The sequence below is a fragment of the Channa argus genome, chromosome 15, assembly GCF_033026475.1.
Source record: "Channa argus isolate prfri chromosome 15, Channa argus male v1.0, whole genome shotgun sequence".
Taxonomy (NCBI): domain Eukaryota; kingdom Metazoa; phylum Chordata; class Actinopteri; order Anabantiformes; family Channidae; genus Channa; species Channa argus.
The window spans coordinates 21,707,589-21,728,909 of NC_090211.1; the positions used below are offsets into that span (position 1 = coordinate 21,707,589).

Here is a 21,321-nt window from a genome sequence, read left to right on the forward strand (position 1 = left end):
CTAAATGTAAACTGGTTTGACTGGTTTGAGGCCAGACAGTGTAAGTGTCCCCACAGATTTAGAAGACACAGCCCCTGGAAGCCCCTGATGTGATGCTGTTCTCAGGCTGTTTCTGGTTCCATTTCCTGGTGGCTTTCAGTGCAAAGGGCCACGCTACCACCAAAGTGAGGACAACATGAGCCAGTGCAACCAGCGCCAACCTGCCTGACTTTGTTTTCTGAGGGGGACTCATTCTGCTAACAGTTCTGATGGAAACCTGAGCCCCACGTTCAGTCCAGATGCCAAAAAACATCGGCCAGATCAGGTCCGTGTGTTTGTTGTTCCAGCTTCATCTCTGCACACACTGAGAGGGAAGTTCACACACACCCAGATCTCTTTTCAACGCTTCCCATCCCGCCCACATCCTGAGTCATGTCCCTGTGTGACACTCAGCCTTAAAGGACGGCTTCACAGTTTATCAAGTGCATCTTATTCTGTAAAGGGCCTGGAGATGACTTTGTTGTGAATTGGAGCTATGTAAATAAAGTTGAACTGAATTGAAATCTTAAAAGAACAGACAGGAAACCAGAGGAGCTTCAAAAATGATTTTACTTTGCTATAATCAGTCCTCCTGTTCATACTGGCCTTTAATGGAAGCAGGGAGGGACACGATGCAGAGTTGGGGTTTTGCACCAAAATGTTTGCAAAGGAGATTTCAGCCCTTAAATTAAGAAGGAGCAATGTTTCGGTGTCGCACAAGCTCTTCCTCCCCCTACTAAAAAAGCTGAAGTCATCGCTGTCCAATGACGGCAGCTTCCATTCGGGGTGCTAACCTGAGCCACCAGGAGCTACCTGGGGTCCAAGGACATGTAGCCAGGAAGAACTGGTAATCGAACCACTGACCCTGTAAACAATCTAACAACAACTAGAGCCCTTTTACATGCACTTCCTTCTGAATATTAATGCAGAACCCAGAACCTGATCTGTGAGCAGTCTTAGACTCGTTTGTCCCCTTTCGGGGGCTGTTGGACTGGGCGCTGCAGGAGCAGTAGATCAGGACCTCGTCCACCAGCCAACACACATGGCCTCTCGATTGGAGCCGGCTCAGAATTTCGTCGATTTTCCACTGATGCCAAAACCTCCCAGCTACAACAATAACATCTGAGGTTTGGATGAAACACATCGATGATGTCACTGCTTTAGCAACACGCCTGCACTCTAGCAATGTTACAGCCAGGCCTTATTGTCTGTGAAGTTTATCGAGGCTCCGGGTCCAACACAAATGATGGTCTGTGCCGGAGGGCCTGGCTGAAGCTGCTGTTTTTATTCATGTACGCCGAAAGATTTACTGTCACAACCGCAATGTCCCTTTGGAGAATTAATGTATTTCTGAGGTTTGAAAAGTTCTCAAATGCTTTACGTAAATGAGCACATTACAGCAGGACAATAATCCATTAACATCACAGGTGGAGAGTGAAGGTTAAGGTTCATATTTCAGTACAATTTTGAGGTATTTCAGAGGAAAATATTTACTTTTAACGTCATTGCATTGATTTTTCCACAATAATTATTATGGAATTATGTTGCGTTTTGCACCTACGGGACACTGTACAAAAGAGATTGTTGTTGTTCTTAAGGCTTATCCCGTGAGTTCAGGGTCGCATGGTCATCATCATTGTCCACATGGTGATTTTTGACACATAGCTGGGGCTGGGAATCGAACCACTGACCCTATGGTCTGTGGACAACTGCCTTACCAACTGATTGCCAACTAAAAAAAATTATCATTAAACAAAAAACATTTTAAAAAATTTAAATATTAATTAAAACCAGCTGTTACATTTAAATGCTGCATTATTGGAACAATTTGAGATTCTAATATTAAAGTATAACAAAAAGTATAAGCTAATATTTTAGTCACATGGACCATATACTTTGGCCATTTTCTTGTTACTGTCACATTTTTACTAGAGTATTTCTACAGTATTATGATAGTACAGGGGTGAGATGAGTACTTATTCCACCACATACCAAATGTAAATTACTGTACTGTTTGTATTGTAATGTTGTCCTGTATTAACATTCACATTTAGCTGCATTTTGTGATTTTGTGCCTTTTTTTCTTTCAGATGTTTTTTTTTTGTTTGTTTGTTTGTTTTTTCTTTTGTATTTTAAGAAAACCATGCAAGGATTCCTGTGTGTCCATCTGTCAAAGTACCTGGCTTGACATTAAATGTAAAAAACTATTTCTGTCCAGTGTTAAATGGTGCAGAGTCAAAATCCAGTGATATTAAATATATACAGGATACACAAACCAAAAGGCTTATTGTCAATAACTAAAGCACATTTAGCATTTTAATCTATTAAAAAAAAAACTATAGAGGTTATTTTTTTACATCTGCTATGATAAAAAACATATACTGAGTTGATGGTAAAGTGGGGAAAGACAAAGCAAATTATCTTCCAGCTTTTAAAAAAGTGAACTGCTGCAACTAAAAAAATATGTCATGTTAATGCAGTACAGCATGAAGTACATTTTACACTATAGAGGCTGTGATCTGAGGACTGGATAGTTACAGCTAATGGACACAAGCATCACAGAAGAGAGAGAGAGATGGAGGAGACCTTAGTAATATAGTGTATACTAATGTAGTATTTTGATATAGTACAATAATAATGCACTTTCATACATTTTTAGGGGTGTGTGGTTAACAAATAAAAATTAATCTATTAATAAGTAAAGGTAAGTCAAAGAGATTACTACTTAACTTACAACTCAAACTTTTAAAGTTGATATTAGTTGGCACAACTTAAAGAAGTGTGTTGTTTGGAATATTAATACTCCGTACTGAGTTATGAGTACATCGAATGTAAAGTCAGTTTTTTAGTTTTGTAAACTAATCTTTAAGTGAACTTCATTTAATAAGCGTTTGCATGTTTTTTTTAAGTAAATGAGAATTTACAGTGTACTTGTATTTGTGTGAGGAATAATTGCATTTGTCATCTGAATAAAATAGCTGAAACAGTCCCAGGGACAGAATAAGTGGCATTAAAAGCACCAGTACCTCAAAAGCAAATGGTTTTAAGCACTGAAGTAAAAACATGAACATGAGAGTAATGACACGGAAATAACTAAAACTGCTATTTCACTCGGGTTCTACACTTTTTTTTTTTTTAACACAGCTTTATTTCAGATGAATTAAATTTCAGTTCTATCAGGCTGCTCAAAAGCCAAACACGTATCAATACTTTTCATTCTACAATTCAATGCAAAAAAAAAAAAAAAAAAAAACTGTAAAAAATAAAAGGTCAAAAATAAAAACCACAAAATCCAAAGGAACAATGCTTTCATGTGTCATTAAATATATTCATTTGTGATAAACATAATATATTAGTATTACAAGACATTACACAACCATTTTGCATTGGACAATGCTAAACAACATTTACAAGCTGATGTGTAGACAGATAATTACCCAGATGGAGGTTTTATGGACAACAGCTTTAAACTCCTGCATAACAAGTGGACATGTGTCAGTTCAGATGTGCTGGCAGAGACACATACAGTATGAGACACAGAGTATTGAAGTGTACCCATGTACATATGTGAGCGTGCTGTGTACAGCATGTGTGGTGCACGTACTGAGAAATATGAGAAATTCATCCGACATTCATTTATTTTTCTCTTTATTGAGCTTCTAGCACATAAAACTGGTTATGTTCACATGAAGATAGTTTTAGTTAATGCTTAACAAAATACAAACAATAATACTATACAGCTATGAAACACGCAGACAATCGGAGACAACGCCTTTTTCTCGAGTACCACATCCTAATAAAGGAATCCAGTCTCAGTGAGGTGACGACATTTGACACAGTGTGCTGAATACACTGCACAATAAACACGTGTGATATTCATATCACTCCACAGGTTATTTTCCCACAACACCGAATACTGTGTACAAATTAAATGTGTACAAAATTCACAATCATTGTTAGCTATCAGTCAGCTACAGTAAATAGCGAGCATGCAGGATGTCAGTGGTTTGATAGGTCGACTTTCTCTTTATGTCATGAAGTCACACTTCATGTGTTCAGTCTCTCTCTCTCTCTTACATTTAGTTCTTTATTAGGGAATAAACTAAATTCGGAGTCATCTGTAGTCATGGGGTGGTGTCAACCAGAAACATCGGCAGTTGGTGACACAAACAGCTTTTTGTCAGCTGTTTCTTTAGGGATGAAACATATCTAATATGTTCATAAACTAGTAAAAATAAGTGCATGGTTGACACGTCTACTCTACGTCTAGGTGATGCTACAGCATCCTCCACTAACAGATAATGTCTACGTGTGCACGTGTGGTTACTTTACATTGCAGAGGTCACAAACACAGCATAGTGCGGACGAATCGATAAGCGCAGAGCGTGTAATGGGTCATTATGGCATTTTGTTCCCACGACGACGAGGTAAAACACATGTATGAGCAGGGGGGCTTCCGGCCACAGGTGGCGCTCCGCGGCCCCAGGTATGAACCATTTTGCAATGTTTCACTTCCAGCTGTTGTTGGAAAAGTTTCTCCAATGTTTTGGCAGGTCGCACGAGTCTGTCAGGGCCGTGCGGTAACGGGACGACGCTTCGCAAAGCACAGTGGAAACCGAGCCTCTGAAAATACAAATGGCTGATACAGTAGATGCATTGGGGCTTCAAAAAACAAAGGCATCATGGGTAACATAGCGTGATGTGACAAATCTGTAACTTTAGGTGCAAACTCTGCAATTACACAACAAAAAAAAACCTTGAATGACAAACAGAAACAGAATAACTGTTGAATGAGCTCCTTCACAAAAGTTCCTAAAAATCACTAATGTCTTCGCTCCACCTCAGAGCAGCAGCACTCAGTCTTCCCTCCATCTCGTCTACTTTTTATTCTTCCAGTTTGTTTTTCTTCTTCCTAAAATCCATCCCAGTAGACGTTGTTTTTGTCTCCTCCCCTTCAATCCCCTGCAGCTACTTTTAGCACTTTCCCCTTTTGTCACGTTGTTGGAACTTCCTCAGTCGCCGGCCCCACAGGTCCTTCCAGGGGATCAAGAGGCTTCCTTTGTCGGCCACCACACCGCTCTGCCCGGAGGAGTCGTCGTCTGTGCCCAGGAGCAGGTACTTCCTCCCGAGCTTTATCTTAGGGCACTTGCAGGCCACGTCCTTTGCGCGCACCCACAGCAGTTGGTCTCCACGGCGGATGCGATGCTCGCCTTGTTTGTAGACAGAAATGATGTTGACGGTGAACTTCCACCACTCGCCTGCTTTGTCTCCTTTCAGAACATGCACTTGGACAGCTGGTGGGGGACAAATGAGAAGCAAGGTTAAATCACAGACATGATCAAGGTCATATAATCATATCACAGCCAGTTATTGCCAAAGTGGGTAAATGTTTTTTTAATCAGCCCAAACCTGAACATCACATGTGGCAAGTGACACATAAAAGCAACAAGCTGTGTTACAGTTCAGATACTCGGAAACATCCACACATCCACTACAGTGAATCATGACAGTTGGTGGAAGGAGTATTTTAGTCTGACCTGTCCCTTCTGTCAGAGTCTCAGTCTTCAGGTGTGTCCACGCTACTATTTGGACCAGCAGTGTCTGCCAGTGTCTCCCAACAGACACATCATTTCTAAAGCTCAAATGAATGTCTGAATAACAGTAGAAAAGTAGAGTAGCACAAGTTACAGGAGCCAGAGGCTTAAAGGAGTTGAAATGCAATAGTTAAAGACACTGGTTGGATGGAAAACATCATGCAACATGAGAGACATTGTGTAAAATGTCCAATAAAAGGGGCTTTTTCAACACAACCCAGAAATCACTGACTTTGCCTTGTGTCACTGGTGCCTCCCCTCATCTCTGACCTATGACCTTCCCTCGTTGTGCTCCTGAGCATACTCCCTATTACGGCAACAGTTGCCATAGCGCTGCCTGTGCGAAGACAAAGGATTTTGGCAGAGAACATCTGAAAACACGCTTCCCGGTGAAGGACCCAAAGCTCTTTCTTCGGGTGACTATACTGGGTTTTAGGAGAAAGGGCAATTTCTGCAGAAATAAATGGCCAAGCAAAGCATCATACGTGGAAAACTACGACATCACTAAGCAAAGGACAGATCCCCTGGATTGTCTGTGCAACGAAGCCGCTACTTCATCACAACAACAGCGATGGTGCTAATCTGTGTTTGAAGTGGTTTCAGCCAGGAATGTGCTATTAACGTGTGGGTGGGGGGTGCGTTCACTTACAATTGGGATAATTAATCTAATCTGGAGATGACCGGATTAGATGATGGGAAACACTTGAGGGGTCAGAAATACAACTTTCAAAAAATGCACTTTTATAGTCTTTGTGGTGTGTGTGTGTTTGCTGCAAAAGGAAGTGTGTGGGAACGTGTTTTTGTTGCACGCAGACGGATCACGGGAGGTTCGTGGACTATTTTCTAACCACCGAGTTGTGATAGCTTCGTGGGTTAGCCTTTTCCATGCTAATTCTGGCTGCACATTTCTGAGTTCATCAGTTGTCCCTCATCGCTGCCAAGAATCAGGAAGAGTGGGCTGCTTGAGTGTGTGTGTGTGTCAGTGCGTGGTGTGAGCAAATTGCACACAATTTCAGAAGAAAGAAGGTTTGTTGGGCTGAGTAGAGCGAGCTCTCACAGCCCTGCCATTCACTGCAGCCCTCTCCTTCATCCAGACACATAAAGGGTGTGCGAGGAGGGGGGTTGGGGGGGTGCGAAGGAGGGGCCACTATTTGTCTTCCCAGCCACAGAAAAAGTTCCAGGAGAATCGGGATGTGTTTGCGACCTCATGAGCTATCCGGGTTCTGCTCCCAGAGCCTCATCCAACTTCTCAGCGTGAGAATCCAGCGGAGGTAGCGCTCTCCTCCTCGAGGCCGAGGAGACTCGGTTACAGCGTCCAGGCCCCTTTTCTCTCAAGTGCGTTCTCAGTGCGTGCAGTGTATTTAAACACAAATGCGCACACACCTTCTGCCACTTGCTTTGAGCTAAACAGACAGCGGAGCATGGGAGCGCAGGGTCAAACAGCCTATTAGAAAACAGCGCACAGACAGCGAGACAGAGAAGAGTGAGATGATGCTGCGCTCGCACAATGGCTGCCCACCGAGCCGCCCTCACAGCCTGAGCTTCCCACTGGGTTTATCGTCTTTGGGCAGCGTGCTGCGGCTTGACACCGCATGCCACCAACAAGCGAGGGCTAATGAAATTAGAGCCTGCTTAATTACCGCACTAAGGCCCCTGTCCCCTCTGGTTATCAGCCGAGTGAATGATCAGGGACCTGCTACCCTTTAGGGAGCACAGAGGGGTGGCCCGGGATGCTGGATACGGAGGGGGGGGGGGGCTGCCTTTGAGCACTATCCCAGAACGTCGGTAAACACGCGGCACTTTGATTCATTGTCGTCCTGTTTGGGGGAGAGGGAGGGTGCGTGTGTGCAAAGAGGGGGTCAGGCGAGAATATAATCCCTTTGTGTCTGCCGTCTCTGTAGCTACGGCAGCGACGAAAAACAAAAATCGAATAAACAAAACATATTTCTCTCTCTCGCGATCCGTCAGCATCTGCCTAATTTACCACCTGTTTGAGTCCTGAGGAATGCTCTGTGTTTAAACAGAGGGCCCCTTCCCGTGACCCCCGGGGGCCAAGTGCATCGGCGCTCACACATGGGGGTTGCGGCCCCCCGAAGAACAGAGAAAAGCCCCAGAAAAGCGAGGCGACAGGCCTGAGAAATGAATCAGATGGAGGCGTAGAGAGCGATGATGCCTGGATCATCTGCTTCCAGAATCTTTTGAGGAACTTCAGAAAAAACCCGCCCTGCTTTGCTCCAACCAGGGAAACTGATTCATAGGTGCAGGGCCTGTCTCAGTTCCGGTGATTAAGATTTACGTTGATGAAAATATGAATCATGGCTGTTTTTGGCTTTCTGGCAAAATGCAGCAAATGGTCTAAATTACCGTCAATGGAACTGTACGAGCAAATAAAACATTTTCAGTTGGACGCTGTTTAAAGCAGCTAAGCTGCAGCTAAGCTGCTTTAAACTAAAAGGAGTCGACATTATTAAAAGGTTGAACTTTCATTACAACTGGAATTTGACTGATATTCAGATAATAATAGCGAGAAATTCTAAAAGCAACGAAAAACTCGATAAAGCTTATTGTCTCTTCAGTGAATCCAATGGTGGACTGAGGCAAGGATCTGGATCGGCCCCTGAAACAGATAAACTATTAAACTGCAAAGGCTGGAGTGGATCATTCGCCACGTTTGCCACTGCTCTTGGTATTTGCCCGACAGATAATGCACCTGCGTCAATAATCACCGGGGTTTACTTCTTGTTCCAAGACTGTCGACATATTTGAAACAGCATTTTACCAAATGGTTTTAGACCCTGTGATATGAGATGTCTTCGCCCCTGCACCACGGGTTTTGTGTAGTCAGTGACAACATGGTGTGACTGCTGTGTGCGTCAGCTACTCCAATCAGTTTGGGATTTGCTCTAAAATACCTAATAGTTCTGCCAAATGTCTGATGATGAGGTGTATGCTTGTACAGTATCTACACCTGGAATCTGATTTTTGTTGTGCATTACAAGCAAACGCTATTGCAGCAACTGCTGCACCAATAAAGTCAAGGAAAAAAACAACATTAAGGTGTCGGGCGACCACGTGTGGCCACAACATCATCGTGCTTTAGCATTTTTTTCTACAGGTTTTCGGACCCTGCTGGATCAGTGGAGCCCTGTTGTTCCAGACTATAATCCCTCCATCCGTTTTTTTGCATGATGATGGTGGAGAGAAAGTTGGTCTAAATTCTCCAGTTGCTGTTGAGTTGGATTGAGATCTGGTGACTGCAATAGTCATAGTTTACGATTCACATTTTCATATTCATAAAACCGCTGAGTCACTCTTTGTGACCAGGGTGAAAGCATCTGTTATTTTTCTGTGCTCATTTATTCAGGCTTTGCTTTGTCCCCCATCTGTTCATCAGCCGCCTGTTATTTTTACTGTTGACGACATATTTAGTCCTGTGTATTTGCAATTTTGAGGTCATTACTGGGCAACTGTGGCGTAGGTAGAGCGGTTGTCCACCAATCCCTCAGTTGTTGGTTTGATTCCGGTCACATGGGGCAGTGTCCTTGAGCAAGACACTAAACCCCAACTTAGTTGCTCCCGGTGAGTGTTGACCAGCTGCACAGCAGCTCCCCCATCAGTGTGTGAGTGTGTGAGTGTGAATGGGTGAATAAGAAGCGGTTTTAGTGCCAATAGGTAGAAACTGCAGATGAACTTTCTCCTGTTTCAGTCCCATTCCTTTTTTCAACCATTAGGAACAATGTGTTTGTGGTAGTTTTTCTTTTCCACAGGCTACAGAGCCACATCATCACATAAGTGTGTATATGTCTGATTATTGTATTGATCCCAGCAACGCTAACAGCGAGCACAACAACAACACCTCTTTACGTGTTGCTGCTTCAGCATACTGGCACCTAAACACCACTGCTCCAACATATTTGTGTTGCTTGTTATGACGTCTATAGATTGCTAATAACTTTGGCCAATAAATGACCAATGACCAATTTTCATCTTTACAACAAACTTTGGTAGGTCAGACTTTAGCGCTGACAAAAACTGTTGGTGTCACACACTAGAACCAGTTTTTCTTGGCCCGGAGTCGTTTCTTTGGTGTTTCAGTCCTGGGACTGTCTTGGTGACGAAGAGGTCTCAGGGACTTCAGCTTCTCTGTCTCACTTGCTCTGATCAAACGGAACGAAGGGAAGTGATTGGTTTGCTGTTACTGAAGCCCAACTTGCCTTCAACACTTGTTTCCGCCTGTCTTCAACATTGCACCTGTTTGCACCCTGTAAACACAAACTCCAGTGGTCCGGAAAATTGCATGAAATCATTTGACACATCCATGGCTTCCACTGTGGTCTTGCACCTTATTAAACAAAAAAATGGGCCCTAGCCTCTGCTTTACTACTCTAGCAGTTACTTGGGACGAAAACAAGACATCATTAAAAACACCTACACTCTGACATAAGATGAGCAGTTCAACATTGACAGAATGTTGGCTGACAGTCACATGTCTTCACATGCTCAGGGGTCCCTTACTTTAAACTGATCCCCTCTGGATCGTGTTTATGAAAACCTAAGAGTCCACATCAGACAGAATCGATATGCTTTCAGATTATTCTCTTTGTGAACATGATCTGTCGCTGAAACCCGGAGAGGCAGCAGCAGCTGAGTATGTGTTGGCTCTGCTCGCCATCTGATTAATTGAGATGTTTGACCACTTGACCGCTGGCTGACGTCTGGCAATGCGCATTCCTGCTGATTGGAGCCACTCACCATAGTCCTTTTTACAGTACTTCTTCATGGTGATCTTCATCTTTCCTTTGGAGGCTTTACAGTGAGATTCACAATCTGGGGAAAAGAGGTGAGAAGGAAACAATAAGACAGAGTTAGAAATTTTCATCCTGCAGATGAATAAAAAGAATAAAATTCCTACTACAACAACAGTAATATGTCTCCGCATGCTGAGGCCAGGCTGCCCCCGAATGTGCTCACACTCTTTGTCGCCCCAGGGTGTTAAAGACGCCTTAGTACCACTGTGAGATGGATTAAAGCCTGCACAGATCCTCCCTGGGCTGTCAACACTCTCCTGCTGCCCTCCTCCCAACATGTCCAATCCAGCCCTTGTCACTGTCCTGGGGTGTATTGTGTGAGCTCTGAGAGCTGCAGAGGTCGTCCCAGCACAAACGAAGGTCACGGGGGGAAATTAATTAGTGACCTGCTGAAAATTAGCGGGGACCCTTTGCAGAGAGAGCGAATGCTCAAACACCAGCTGAGGCTGAAACGTTCTGCAGCGCCCCGAGAAAGAAGCTCACAGACTTTGATTAATGTGTTTTACACCAGTGTGCGTGCAAAGGGGTTAGCGTGTCAGAGGGCATTATCGATGGCCACGGCTGTGGCGCTGTCACTGGGCCAGGTAGCTTTTGTAATGAGGGAGCTCGTGGTGGGACCAGAGGCCAAACTGAAAATTGAAATCATTTGTTCCCTCCACTTTCCCCTGACTGACACAAATTGGAACCAGATCATCTCTGAGTGTTGCCCACCCCATACCCACCCCCACCCCCCCTCCCTCTCTGCCTCTCCCAGAGCAATAAGCCTTTTCTTGGGGGGGGTGGGAAAGCTGGGCTGGGCAGTCTGAAGAGAAAGGAGGGGGCAGTTGAGAGAGAGGGGGGGGACCTTTCAGCTAGCCTGAATATGGACAAACTTCATTATTTCTTCCAGCCCTCTGTCCAGTCTTCCCCTTTCTTCCCCATTATGCTCCTGGTGAATGAGGTTGCCTGGGTAATGATGGGGGAAGAAAAAAACGCCCCTCTCCTCCCTCTCAAAAAAAAAAAAAAAAAAAAAAAAAAAAAGCGTGGTTTGGGAGGTGGGAAGAGGATCGAATTCATGTATGTAGAGAAAGCATTTCTGCTCAAAATGCCTGGCTGATTTCTTCAGTACGAACAGAGGAAATCCCAAAGTAAATGACAAGTCCATATCGAGCACGCCTGATTTCCATGTAAATAAAGTGGTGAGGGGGGACTCTTTATCTTTTCCGTGCCCTTGGGGGCCTTCATCATACCTCTCTTTGATAGCTGACGTTGCCCATTAGCCCCTCACTGCGATCGCCGCAGTCGGCCATCACACCCACAGCTCTCATTAAGGTCCAATGTCCTGCTGCGAGGACAAACGCCCCCTTTGTGAGTCCCTGTGGCAGTGGCACGTTCATTCTGCGGGGACCACACTGCTCCTAATTTGGAGGGTGGTGTTTGTGTGAAGTTTCTGACAGGAGTCCAAACTTCTCACAGCCTCAAAAGGAACTGTAGTAGGACATGAGACTCTGAGCAAAGCTCAGTCAAGTCGGAGGCGCCACTCTCGTCCGACACTGATCGATGATCGTGACTCAGGCTTTTTATAGAAAGCCTGAGTCACGATAAAAAAATGATTCATATATCAGGCATTTAGTAAATCAGTCCCTAACTTAAACTGGCATCATCACAATGTCAAGTAAAAAAAAAAGTTTTCATTCTAAGAATACTTAAAGTACTCTTTATCCAATGTCTCTCATTTTTGATGTAAACAGGTTTACAGCCTGTTTGCTCCTGATTTAAAAACAGATTCGGGGAACCTGCAGACATGTAGTACTATGGCACCTTGACAGTCGTACAAGCCGCATGGGTTTTCTCGTCAGAATGCATGAACAACAGGGTCAGGAAAGGGCTTCGCTGCCGGTGCAGCCAGCCTTGATTGAAATACAAACTGGTGCAAATGAAGCATGTAATCAGATTAGGGCTGCAGCCCTGGGGAGGCTGCTGGGCGGGCTGGGAATACAGGCAACGAGGCCACTGGGAGCACTTGCAAAATACAGTATCTGCACTTTCCATCAGACCTCACTGACTGGAAAAACATACACGTGTAGAAAAGGACATATCACCGCACGGCAGAACGTGCACTGCATTACTCACCTGATGGCTCCTCGTAGCTGCTGTAGGATGCCGTCGGAGATGCGGCCGGGATCTCTGCGAGACAAAGGAACAGATGTGCATTTCACCTTTCATACAGCAGTGAATAGAAAATCGATGACAGGAGTTCCCTATTCTTCATTTGTGAATCACCTCACAGCACATGCAGGATGAACAAACCTGGCTTTCACTGGACATCTCGTTAATAACAGTGGATTCTGATGCACAGATGGGCTGAAATGTGTTTAGTGAGAAAGTGCATTTCTCTTTAAACTCCTGTTCCCTCCTGTTTGTGGTATGTTGTAGGAAAACTGAGCCAAAGCTGTCTTGTTAAACTCTGAGCTGGCAGGAAGTTGGATATCACAAAACGTTTAAAACGCTCTATTAGGACGAAAAGACATTATCTCAAAAAGTATACAAGAATATAATATTACACCATGTTTGTTACGCTCAAAACAAAACGAATCCTGCTCCGTGTTTACATGGATTCGAGCCAGAGTTTTCAGTCTAGGTCGTAATCCACATGCTCTAGACCTTTTCCAATGTCCACACAAAACCCCAGTAACATAGAATGGACAATTGTTAGTGTGTCCACGTCCTTCCAGACATCACGCTTATCTTATCTGGTCACGCCAGCCAGCTACCTGATGCTCTGTTTCTGCGAGGCGTTGGCGTTTATAGCCGAGGGCCTGGAATCTGCACGCAGCAGATACAGCCAATAAACATATCAGCCATCATTCCCCCGGAGTCGTCCCGGGGATTTACGGTGAGACGGACCGTTAGCGGTGCTAAAGGCACACAAGGCCATGTTAGGCCAGCGCTAATGGTCTGTTTATCCAGGCTCTGCTTTAAACAGCCAAATATCTGTCCAGAATAATAGGACAGGGATGTAAAAATGAGATGAGTGTGAGCGCGTCCTCTCCTTTTCAGGTCTGATCCTGAGCTACTGGTTAGAATATGTTATCAGTAAAGGAGCCTGGGTGTTAGCTATAGGATGATGTAGGATTTTCCAATAAAGTCCACAGACTTCTGCAGGTTCATCACTGACAAGAAGTTTAGCTTTGGTGAGCACATCACCCCTCATCTCTCAGGCAGTGAGAGCTGCAGTCCTGCTGGTTCTCAAACTATCCATACCATACCCACACCTGGATCAGGTGTGTTCAGTCAATCAGAAGCTGGCAGATACCAATTCACTTAGTCTAACCCCATCTTCTCTCATCTGAGATGGTATCTTCTATGTTCTGATTCAGCGAACACACCTGATCCAAGTACTTAGCAGTATACGGAAGGGACTGTTGCAAAGCAAGGACCTGGACCAGCTCTAAACATCACACCATCAGACCCCCACCTTTCACAAAACCCAGCTCCTCGTGCAGAGCTCTTCAGCTCAGTGGTTCACGATGGTGGAACAAGCTTCAGCACCCAGCTCTGCACGTCCCCTCTCCATTACTTTGACATTTTGTCGGCTCGTACTTGCTTTTAGCTTGTGGTGGATGGTGAGTGGATTTCAGCTTGGCTCTCTGGGTTCTGGGTTCTTTTTTCTTTGATATGTACACTGCAACCTCTGGAATGTAGCAGTAGTTTGTATGTTTTAGCAAACTTTTTAGAGTCCATCATTTAACATACGTCAACATGATTTATTCATGTTCATTGTATTACTATGAAACAGTTTATGTTTACTTGATTTGATCCGATGGAGAGATGCATATTTACTTTCAAGTCTCATGAGTGTTATACAGGGAATTCAGAAATATGCATCCATTTACAAAATACAAATTTTTTATTTTTGTATTTTGTAAATTATGTATTTTTCTCAATAACTTACTGTGTATTTGCAGTAAATAAAAATACATCAACTGGCTATCAGCGATAACTTAGTCAAAAAGCCCAACAGTGATTAACGGGCGCAAAAGTTGTGCAACCGCAGCAAGACTCCACCAAAAGGAAAATACATTCTCACCACAATCTCAAGTTTAAAACTACAATATGCAACTGAAGCCACTATTAGCACGACACTTAAGATCAGTTCATTCTGTTCCACCCAACCGTCCTTCTCCCTGCTCTGCTACGCTCTACTATCATCTGCAACACGCCAGCACATTGTGCAGCCTTCAGCTACTGTATAAGGCATTATCTAATTCTTTAAAGAAAAAAAAAAAGAAACTGCAAAAGTCACTCATCTAACAGAAATTTTAAAACAAGTAAACAAACTTAGTAATAGTAATGAAGTAAAGAGTGATGTGACGCTCTAGTTCTGCTGATGAGTAATTAGTAACGTAACTTTTTCAGCGTGCAACGAGGGATTAATTGCCATTGACAGGTAACTTATTCAGCACTGTCATATTGTCACTGTGAACATGGGGGGTGGGAGTCAGCCTTACTGATACAGGGAGCGATGGGGGAGCGGCTCTGCTGGTAGCCCTTGGCGCAGCGGTTGCAGGTGATTCCTGTCACTCCGTCCTTGCAGGGGCATTGCCCCGTGGTCTGGTTGCACGTCTTCCCTGCTGCCCCGACGGGGTGGCAATCACATGCTACCGAGGAAGAGGAGAACAAGAAAAAAGCACCAAGTAAACAACTTGTGATTTGTGAGCGGTTCACACACCAGGATAAGCTTTTAAATGACTGCAGTCATAGTGCTAGTGAGAAATCATTCACATTGGAGCAGGCTGTGTTTCCCTTCCAGACCATCACAGATGGGGAACTGGGCCTTGCACCAGCATAAAACCTCAATCTAATTATGCTGCCTCCCTCCACCCATAACGACCATAAGATTCTTCATTAGCTCTGCTCTGGAAGGCATGCACAAGGGTAAATAAGTTGATTAATCGCTCACTCTCTCCGTACACTATCACTGTATGTAGGTATGCGTCTGTGCATGTGTGAGCTTGTGCAGAGCCGGCTTTGTGCCCTCTGCAGAATTCTGATCTGTTTGCTCTTTAGATTGAATGTCGAATGTAAAGCTTTTTGGCAACGGCCTGCCTGAATAATGTGTCTCATTAATTGATGAGTGGAACGCACTTCAAAGTCTCTTTAAGCTGTTAGCTGGGAGGAGCGCACGTTAAATGTGAGAAATTTCTCCTCTGAGTGTGTGTGTGTGTTCTCTGCCAAACATCTACCATAAAGCCAGTGTTTGAAGTAGAAGGGCAGCCTCACTATTAGCATGGAGCAGCAGAGTCTGTAGAAATGAGCGTGAAGAGGTCCATGAGCACAACGACATTCTTACACATTTAGTTCTTGTTCTTCTTAAATTGTATCATAAAAGCTTAAGCAAAAGTGCGTTTTTTTTTAAACTGCACCAAACAGTACGTTTTGAAGAGATTCACTTCGTGTACAACGTACATAAGTGCATTTACTCAAGAGCAGGGCGAGAGAGGCCCAGAGACACTGGAAAAGAGAGAGCGAGAGACAGCCCAAAGCTCCAGATCAATTTGTTTCCATATACAGACGCTCATGTAAAAATTAAATAAGAAGCTCAGCATTATACATAACCCAATAATACGTTTTACAATACAATTTTTCAGGTACTTGCCACTAAATATTTCCTTTTACTCTACTATATTTAGAACATTTGACAGCTGAACTTCCAGAATAAAATCAACACAAATTATGACCTACATTAATATAAAGATCGTATAAAGTAAAATTGGGGGTTTCGTTACAACTAACAATACAAAAACACATCATCGTGAACAAAAATGATTGATGCACACGGTCTGTCAGCACCTGTCATCTGTCAGTTCCTATCAGCCCATAATTAGATTCAGGAGGTGACCTTCTACCTCCCAATTGGTTGTAAACGTGCTAATAACTGCAGCCTTCTTAGGTTAAGGCACAAAACATCTGGCTTAGGTTTGGGAAAGTTAAGATACTGAAGTGAAAACATTTAGCGTCAGAAACAAATTGCTCAGACTACAGGGTTCTCTACAGCAGAAAGATGAAATCATTCCAGCCTGTGCCGCTGAACGCAGTGCAATGAGCCTCGCTGCTTTAAGGGCTCAAACTGCCAAGGACGGGGAAAAACACACTGCGGTTCCCCACGAGCCATGTTTACACTGCGCCTGATGAGGGGTGAAGTTGTTAATCTGGGAAATAAAGCATGAGGCATTCCACACTACCACTGGAGATGTAGGCACTGTTTAGTGTGTTTTCATGAAACCTCCAACGTTTAGGCAAATTGTTGAGAGGACATTTTGTTGAGATGTTGGGAAGGGAGGGGGTGAAGGAATGAAAGCAGACTTCCTCCTGGCTCTGCTGGCGCAGTGCTGTGTTTCCTGTCCAACAACAGCAGAGTGGGATGGTTGGCTGATTTCAACAATAAATAACGTGGTTTGTAACTGATGTCACTTCGCCCTGTTTTTGTCACCTGAGGAGAAAAGCGGCAATCAGGCTGTTTGGGTTCGATCCCAGAGCACTGGGCTGGGTGTGGGCGGGCACGGCGAGAGGGGGCTCCAGCTGTTTGGAAAGGCTCTGCTGACACTAATGGATGTTGCTACATCACCAGGCAGAGCTACAGTAGAAGCTCTGCTACACCCACCTGCTCCCTGCTCCGTCCCCCTGACGTGAACTATTCCACCCCCCCAAATGTAGTTGTGCAAATGTTTAACCTGGCAGAAAGAATCCACACTGCAAAGAATCATTTGTCGCTTTTGAGCACAGTGTAAATGATTCATCAAGCTTGTGTTCAGCTCTGTTTGACAGCGATCTCCCGGAGAAAATCACTGAAAACACCTCTGATGATCAAGTCTTCGCATTTATTTTGTGCAACTTGACCAAGTCAGAGAGAATTTTTCTGGGGGGGAAGGGGGCGGGGAAGTTGTTGTTGGGTGCAGTAGAAAATGTCCTGTTGCTGTTTCCTTCAAACTGCCGGTGGTGAAGCAGAGAAATGGACACCAAGGGATAAATGTCCTCAGACCCTCTCACCAGCCAATCACAGCAGTGCATGTGGCTGATTTTTCTATTTTTCTGTTTCTATTAACAAAAGTAAAAGGTTTACATGCATGTCTGTCCTCAGCATTGTAATCAGTTCATCCATGAGTCCAAGTGGATGACTCTGTCAGATGTAATGAAATACGCTTTTTTAGCTTTTTAGCTTTTAGATTTAGCGATGACAAGAATGAGACAGATGTGAGGTAAAAGGTAACCTTGACCTTCGACTACAACAATCTAATCAGTTCATCCTTGGGTGAAAGCTTGAGACAAATTCTGAAGAAAGTACATGAACGTGTTCCTTTGATATTAGATTCACAATAATGGGGCAGAAGTGGGGTCACAGTAAACTGTACTTTTGACTAGCAAAATCTAATCAGTTCAGACAGGTGAAGTAGCAGAGTAGAGTGGCTGGATGAAATGAGAGATCACTTGGTTAATGGTCACCTGTCACTGCACAGTTCATATCTGTGAGCAATGCTCTCAAATCCAAAGCAGACGAGAAATCTGATCTGACAGAACTGATCTGCTGCATTTCTATGTACATTAGCAGTAGGTTAATGCACATGAAAGCAGACAGTAAGTCATCACTTAAAGCAGGCACATGCATCCTTGTCGGCTCAGAATGTTTGAGGTCTTCCTCACTGTTTTAGCAGCCAGAGACAGGCACAGACAGACATGTACATGTTTTCTGTGCATTTATGGGATATTTTAGTGGTGAGTGTTTGGACTCGGTGACTGAGTGACTGCAGTTTGTTTGCTCAGGGCCTCGGAGCCTGTCTTTACTCCCCGAGGAGCTGAGAGACAGAAGGAGCTCAGCTTTTGTCTCCCCCACACATTAATCCCCGGCAGCTCGCTCTCAAACCCGACGTATGTGCTCATACCTGGAAGGAGAACGATTAGCGAGTTGTTTCCACTGCTCTGTTGAGGGGATCAGCTCGCACCCAGGTTCTGTTTGTTATGTTTGTCTTGTCAGGGATCCACAGAGGAACTCAAACAGCCTGGGAGCAGCAATGGGTCGGTTCATCAGCAGCAAGACAGGTGGGAGCTTTTCTCTGAACTTTTTTCAAAAAATTCCCTTAATACCTTAAGTGTCAAGCGAAATATCTGAGTAAAGTTTTTTTGATGACTATTGAATGTAATGTCAACTGATGAGTTCTATTATTTCAGCCTGAAGCTAAAGATAATTTAGGCAAAGAGTTCAACGCTTGTTGTCTGTTGCCTCACTGATATAAATAAGGTGGACAAAGTGATAGAAACACAGGTGAACTGAACATCATCACCTTCAAGCAGAAGGATTTCCTGATTCTCTTGCCCCAGTGAAAACCTGGTCTGCTTCCTTGTGTCAAACTGCCCCCTGGATTACTCCTGATCTCCGGTCATTGAAAGCCAAAGGTCAACAACTCGAGCGACTCTATGGGAAAACTTATCATTCAGAAAGAAAATGCAAAAAACTCACACATTACACTACAAGGACTCAAACTAAATCAAACTACTACCACGGCCTGTTCTGTTAAAATAAAGGTGATAGTAAGACACTGTTCTCATTACTAAATGAACTCAAGCCGCCCGACTCCCTAGCAGCCCACTTGTATTCAACTGACACCTATAAATCCCTGAAAAAATGTACAAAATTCATCAGCACCTCTGTTCTAATTCTCCGCCTTTCTCCTCCTCTAAACTCCTCCCACACTGACAGCCATTCTCCAGTTTCCAACTCCCTGACGGTAAATCCAAGCCCCCTACGTGTTAGCTACATCCCCTCCCCACAGCCTTGGTCAAACCCTGCTTCCCCTCATATCTGCCATCATACACTCCTCCCTCACATTGTTCCCGTGCTCTTCAAAACTGCAGCTGTCAGCCCACAATTGAAAAAAACCTTGTTTAGATCCTAACAACTACAATAACTTCTGCCCCATCTCCAATTTATCTTTCCTCTCCAAAACACTAAAATAGTCGCAACTCAACTCCCATTGAACTAACAATGTGGCAGAGCTTTCAGCCGCTCTGCTCCCAAATTCTGGAATTCACTCCCAGCGGACATAGAAACATTGACTCTTCTGGTCTTTAAATCCAGACTCAAAACCTACATGTATTATTATTAATAATGTTGTGAGTGGTTATGCCCCACAGGTAGGATGTCAGTTAGAAGAGGAGGAGAAATTCTGGACTGAGTTAGATGAATTGATGCAGAGAGTGGTGATTGGTGCAGATTTCAATGGACATGTAGGTGAAGGGAACAGAGGGGATGAGAATGTGATGGGCAGGTTTGGTCTTCAGGACAGGAACACAGAAGGACAGATGGTGGTAGACTTTGCAAAGAGGATGGAAATGAAGAGGCAGGAACATAGAGTGACGTATAAGAGCGGAGGTAGAAGCACTCAGGAGGACGACATCTTGTTTAGACGTTATCTGAAAAAGATCAGTGACTGCAGAGTCCAACAGATGCAGTATTTGCTTTGAGGATGCTGATGGAGAAGCACAGAGAAGGTCAGATTCGTAGATTTAGAGAAAGCGTATGACAGGGTGCAGAGAGAGGAGCTGTGGTTTTGTATGAGGACGTCTGGAGCGGCAGAGAAGTATGTTAGAGTGGTGCAGGACATGTATGAGAGCTGTAAGACCGTGGTGAGGTGCTGTAGGTGTGACAGAGGAGTTCAAGGTGGACCTTGTTAATGTATTCACCTGTTTATGAGTAGCCCTTTTAGTTAGCTCAGCTTAGCTTCCATTTAGTTTGCCTTTATTCTTCCAGCGTGTTCCTGTTTGGTACATCGGCCTCTGGTTATGTCATTGACTTTTGTTCTGTTCGTAGTAGGTTTGTCCTCCCTCTTAGAGTCAATTTGAGATCTTTTCTGATTTATTGTGCCTTTTTTCAGTAAACCACTTTTAGTCACTTGGGTCCAACCTTACACTAAACCTGACACAGACGGAGATAAACCTTGAAACATAATTATATCACAATTTTAACATGATTGAACATGATTAATTAACCAAATTATATAACTTATAACAGTCTTTAGAGGTAAAATCATGAGCTGATTAGTCCTTCAACATAAATCAACAATCTGTTGAAGTGACAATTGTGACAAAACAAGCTACACCAGACCTTCCAAACCCGACCTTGGAGTTACCTTTGCACGCTCTGCGGTGAGAGATGGACTTGGTCATGTCCCTGTAGTAGCCCTCCTTGCAGTAGTGGCAGTGGCGTCCCGCTGTGTTGTGTCGACAGTTAAGACAGACTCCGCCGCTTCTCCGGCCCGACAGCTTGTACAGCTCCATGTTGAAGCGACAGCGGCGGGCGTGCAGGTTACAGTGGCAGGCTGGGCGGAGACACACACAGAGACACTGAATACAAACCAACTGGCTCAGATTGTGCTGTTCTGTTCAAAACAACCCCGATTTTGCTGATTCTTATGTTTTCAGCTGCCGGTTTCCACAATCAGTAGAGAAAAAGTCCAACTCCTTGCACTCATGAAACCTCTGTTTTTCTTCCCGAAAAGCGGACATGTTGGGAATAAGAGCTTGTTATCTGAACTCGACATACAATGTTTACAGACCTTCCAGTTTGCGGTTGTGGTTGGGAGCCAAATGCACTCGGCCGAGGTCATGAGAAAAAACCCTTAATTTAAAGACGAAGCCTCATTCTGCTGGGGTGAGTTCGTCTTATTAAGACAACAGGTTTTGGAGCCAGATGGTGTGGCTGGGGCCTGGTTCGTGCTCTTTTTGGCCACCTGCTTGTGAGTTTCACCCCTGACCTCTGGTGAACTTTTCTTCCGCTCTCCAACACATCTGCTGTATTCTGTGATTTGTTGTCATTGCTATTTTCACTCGTATTTCTCACACATTGATGGTGAACTGCCTTGAATTCG

At 44.1% G+C, this 21,321-nt stretch overlaps 1 protein-coding gene across 2 annotated transcripts in view; it reads right to left on the reverse strand.

Annotated features, from left to right (window-relative positions):
* Positions 1-3,649: 3,649 nt before the first annotated feature.
* Positions 3,650-21,321, reverse strand: part of ntn1b (netrin 1b) — a 41,114-nt gene continuing 23,442 nt past the window's right edge. For both annotated transcript variants that reach the window (XM_067477901.1, XM_067477900.1), the window contains exons 3-7: positions 20,584-20,772; positions 14,911-15,060; positions 12,533-12,586; positions 10,365-10,439; positions 3,650-5,312 (exon numbers count right to left, since the gene is read on the reverse strand). In XM_067477901.1, the coding sequence (XP_067334002.1) occupies positions 4,993-5,312; positions 10,365-10,439; positions 12,533-12,586; positions 14,911-15,060; positions 20,584-20,772 (788 nt within the window). In that variant the 3' untranslated portion in view covers positions 3,650-4,992. The remainder of the gene's footprint in view (positions 5,313-10,364; positions 10,440-12,532; positions 12,587-14,910; positions 15,061-20,583; positions 20,773-21,321) is intronic.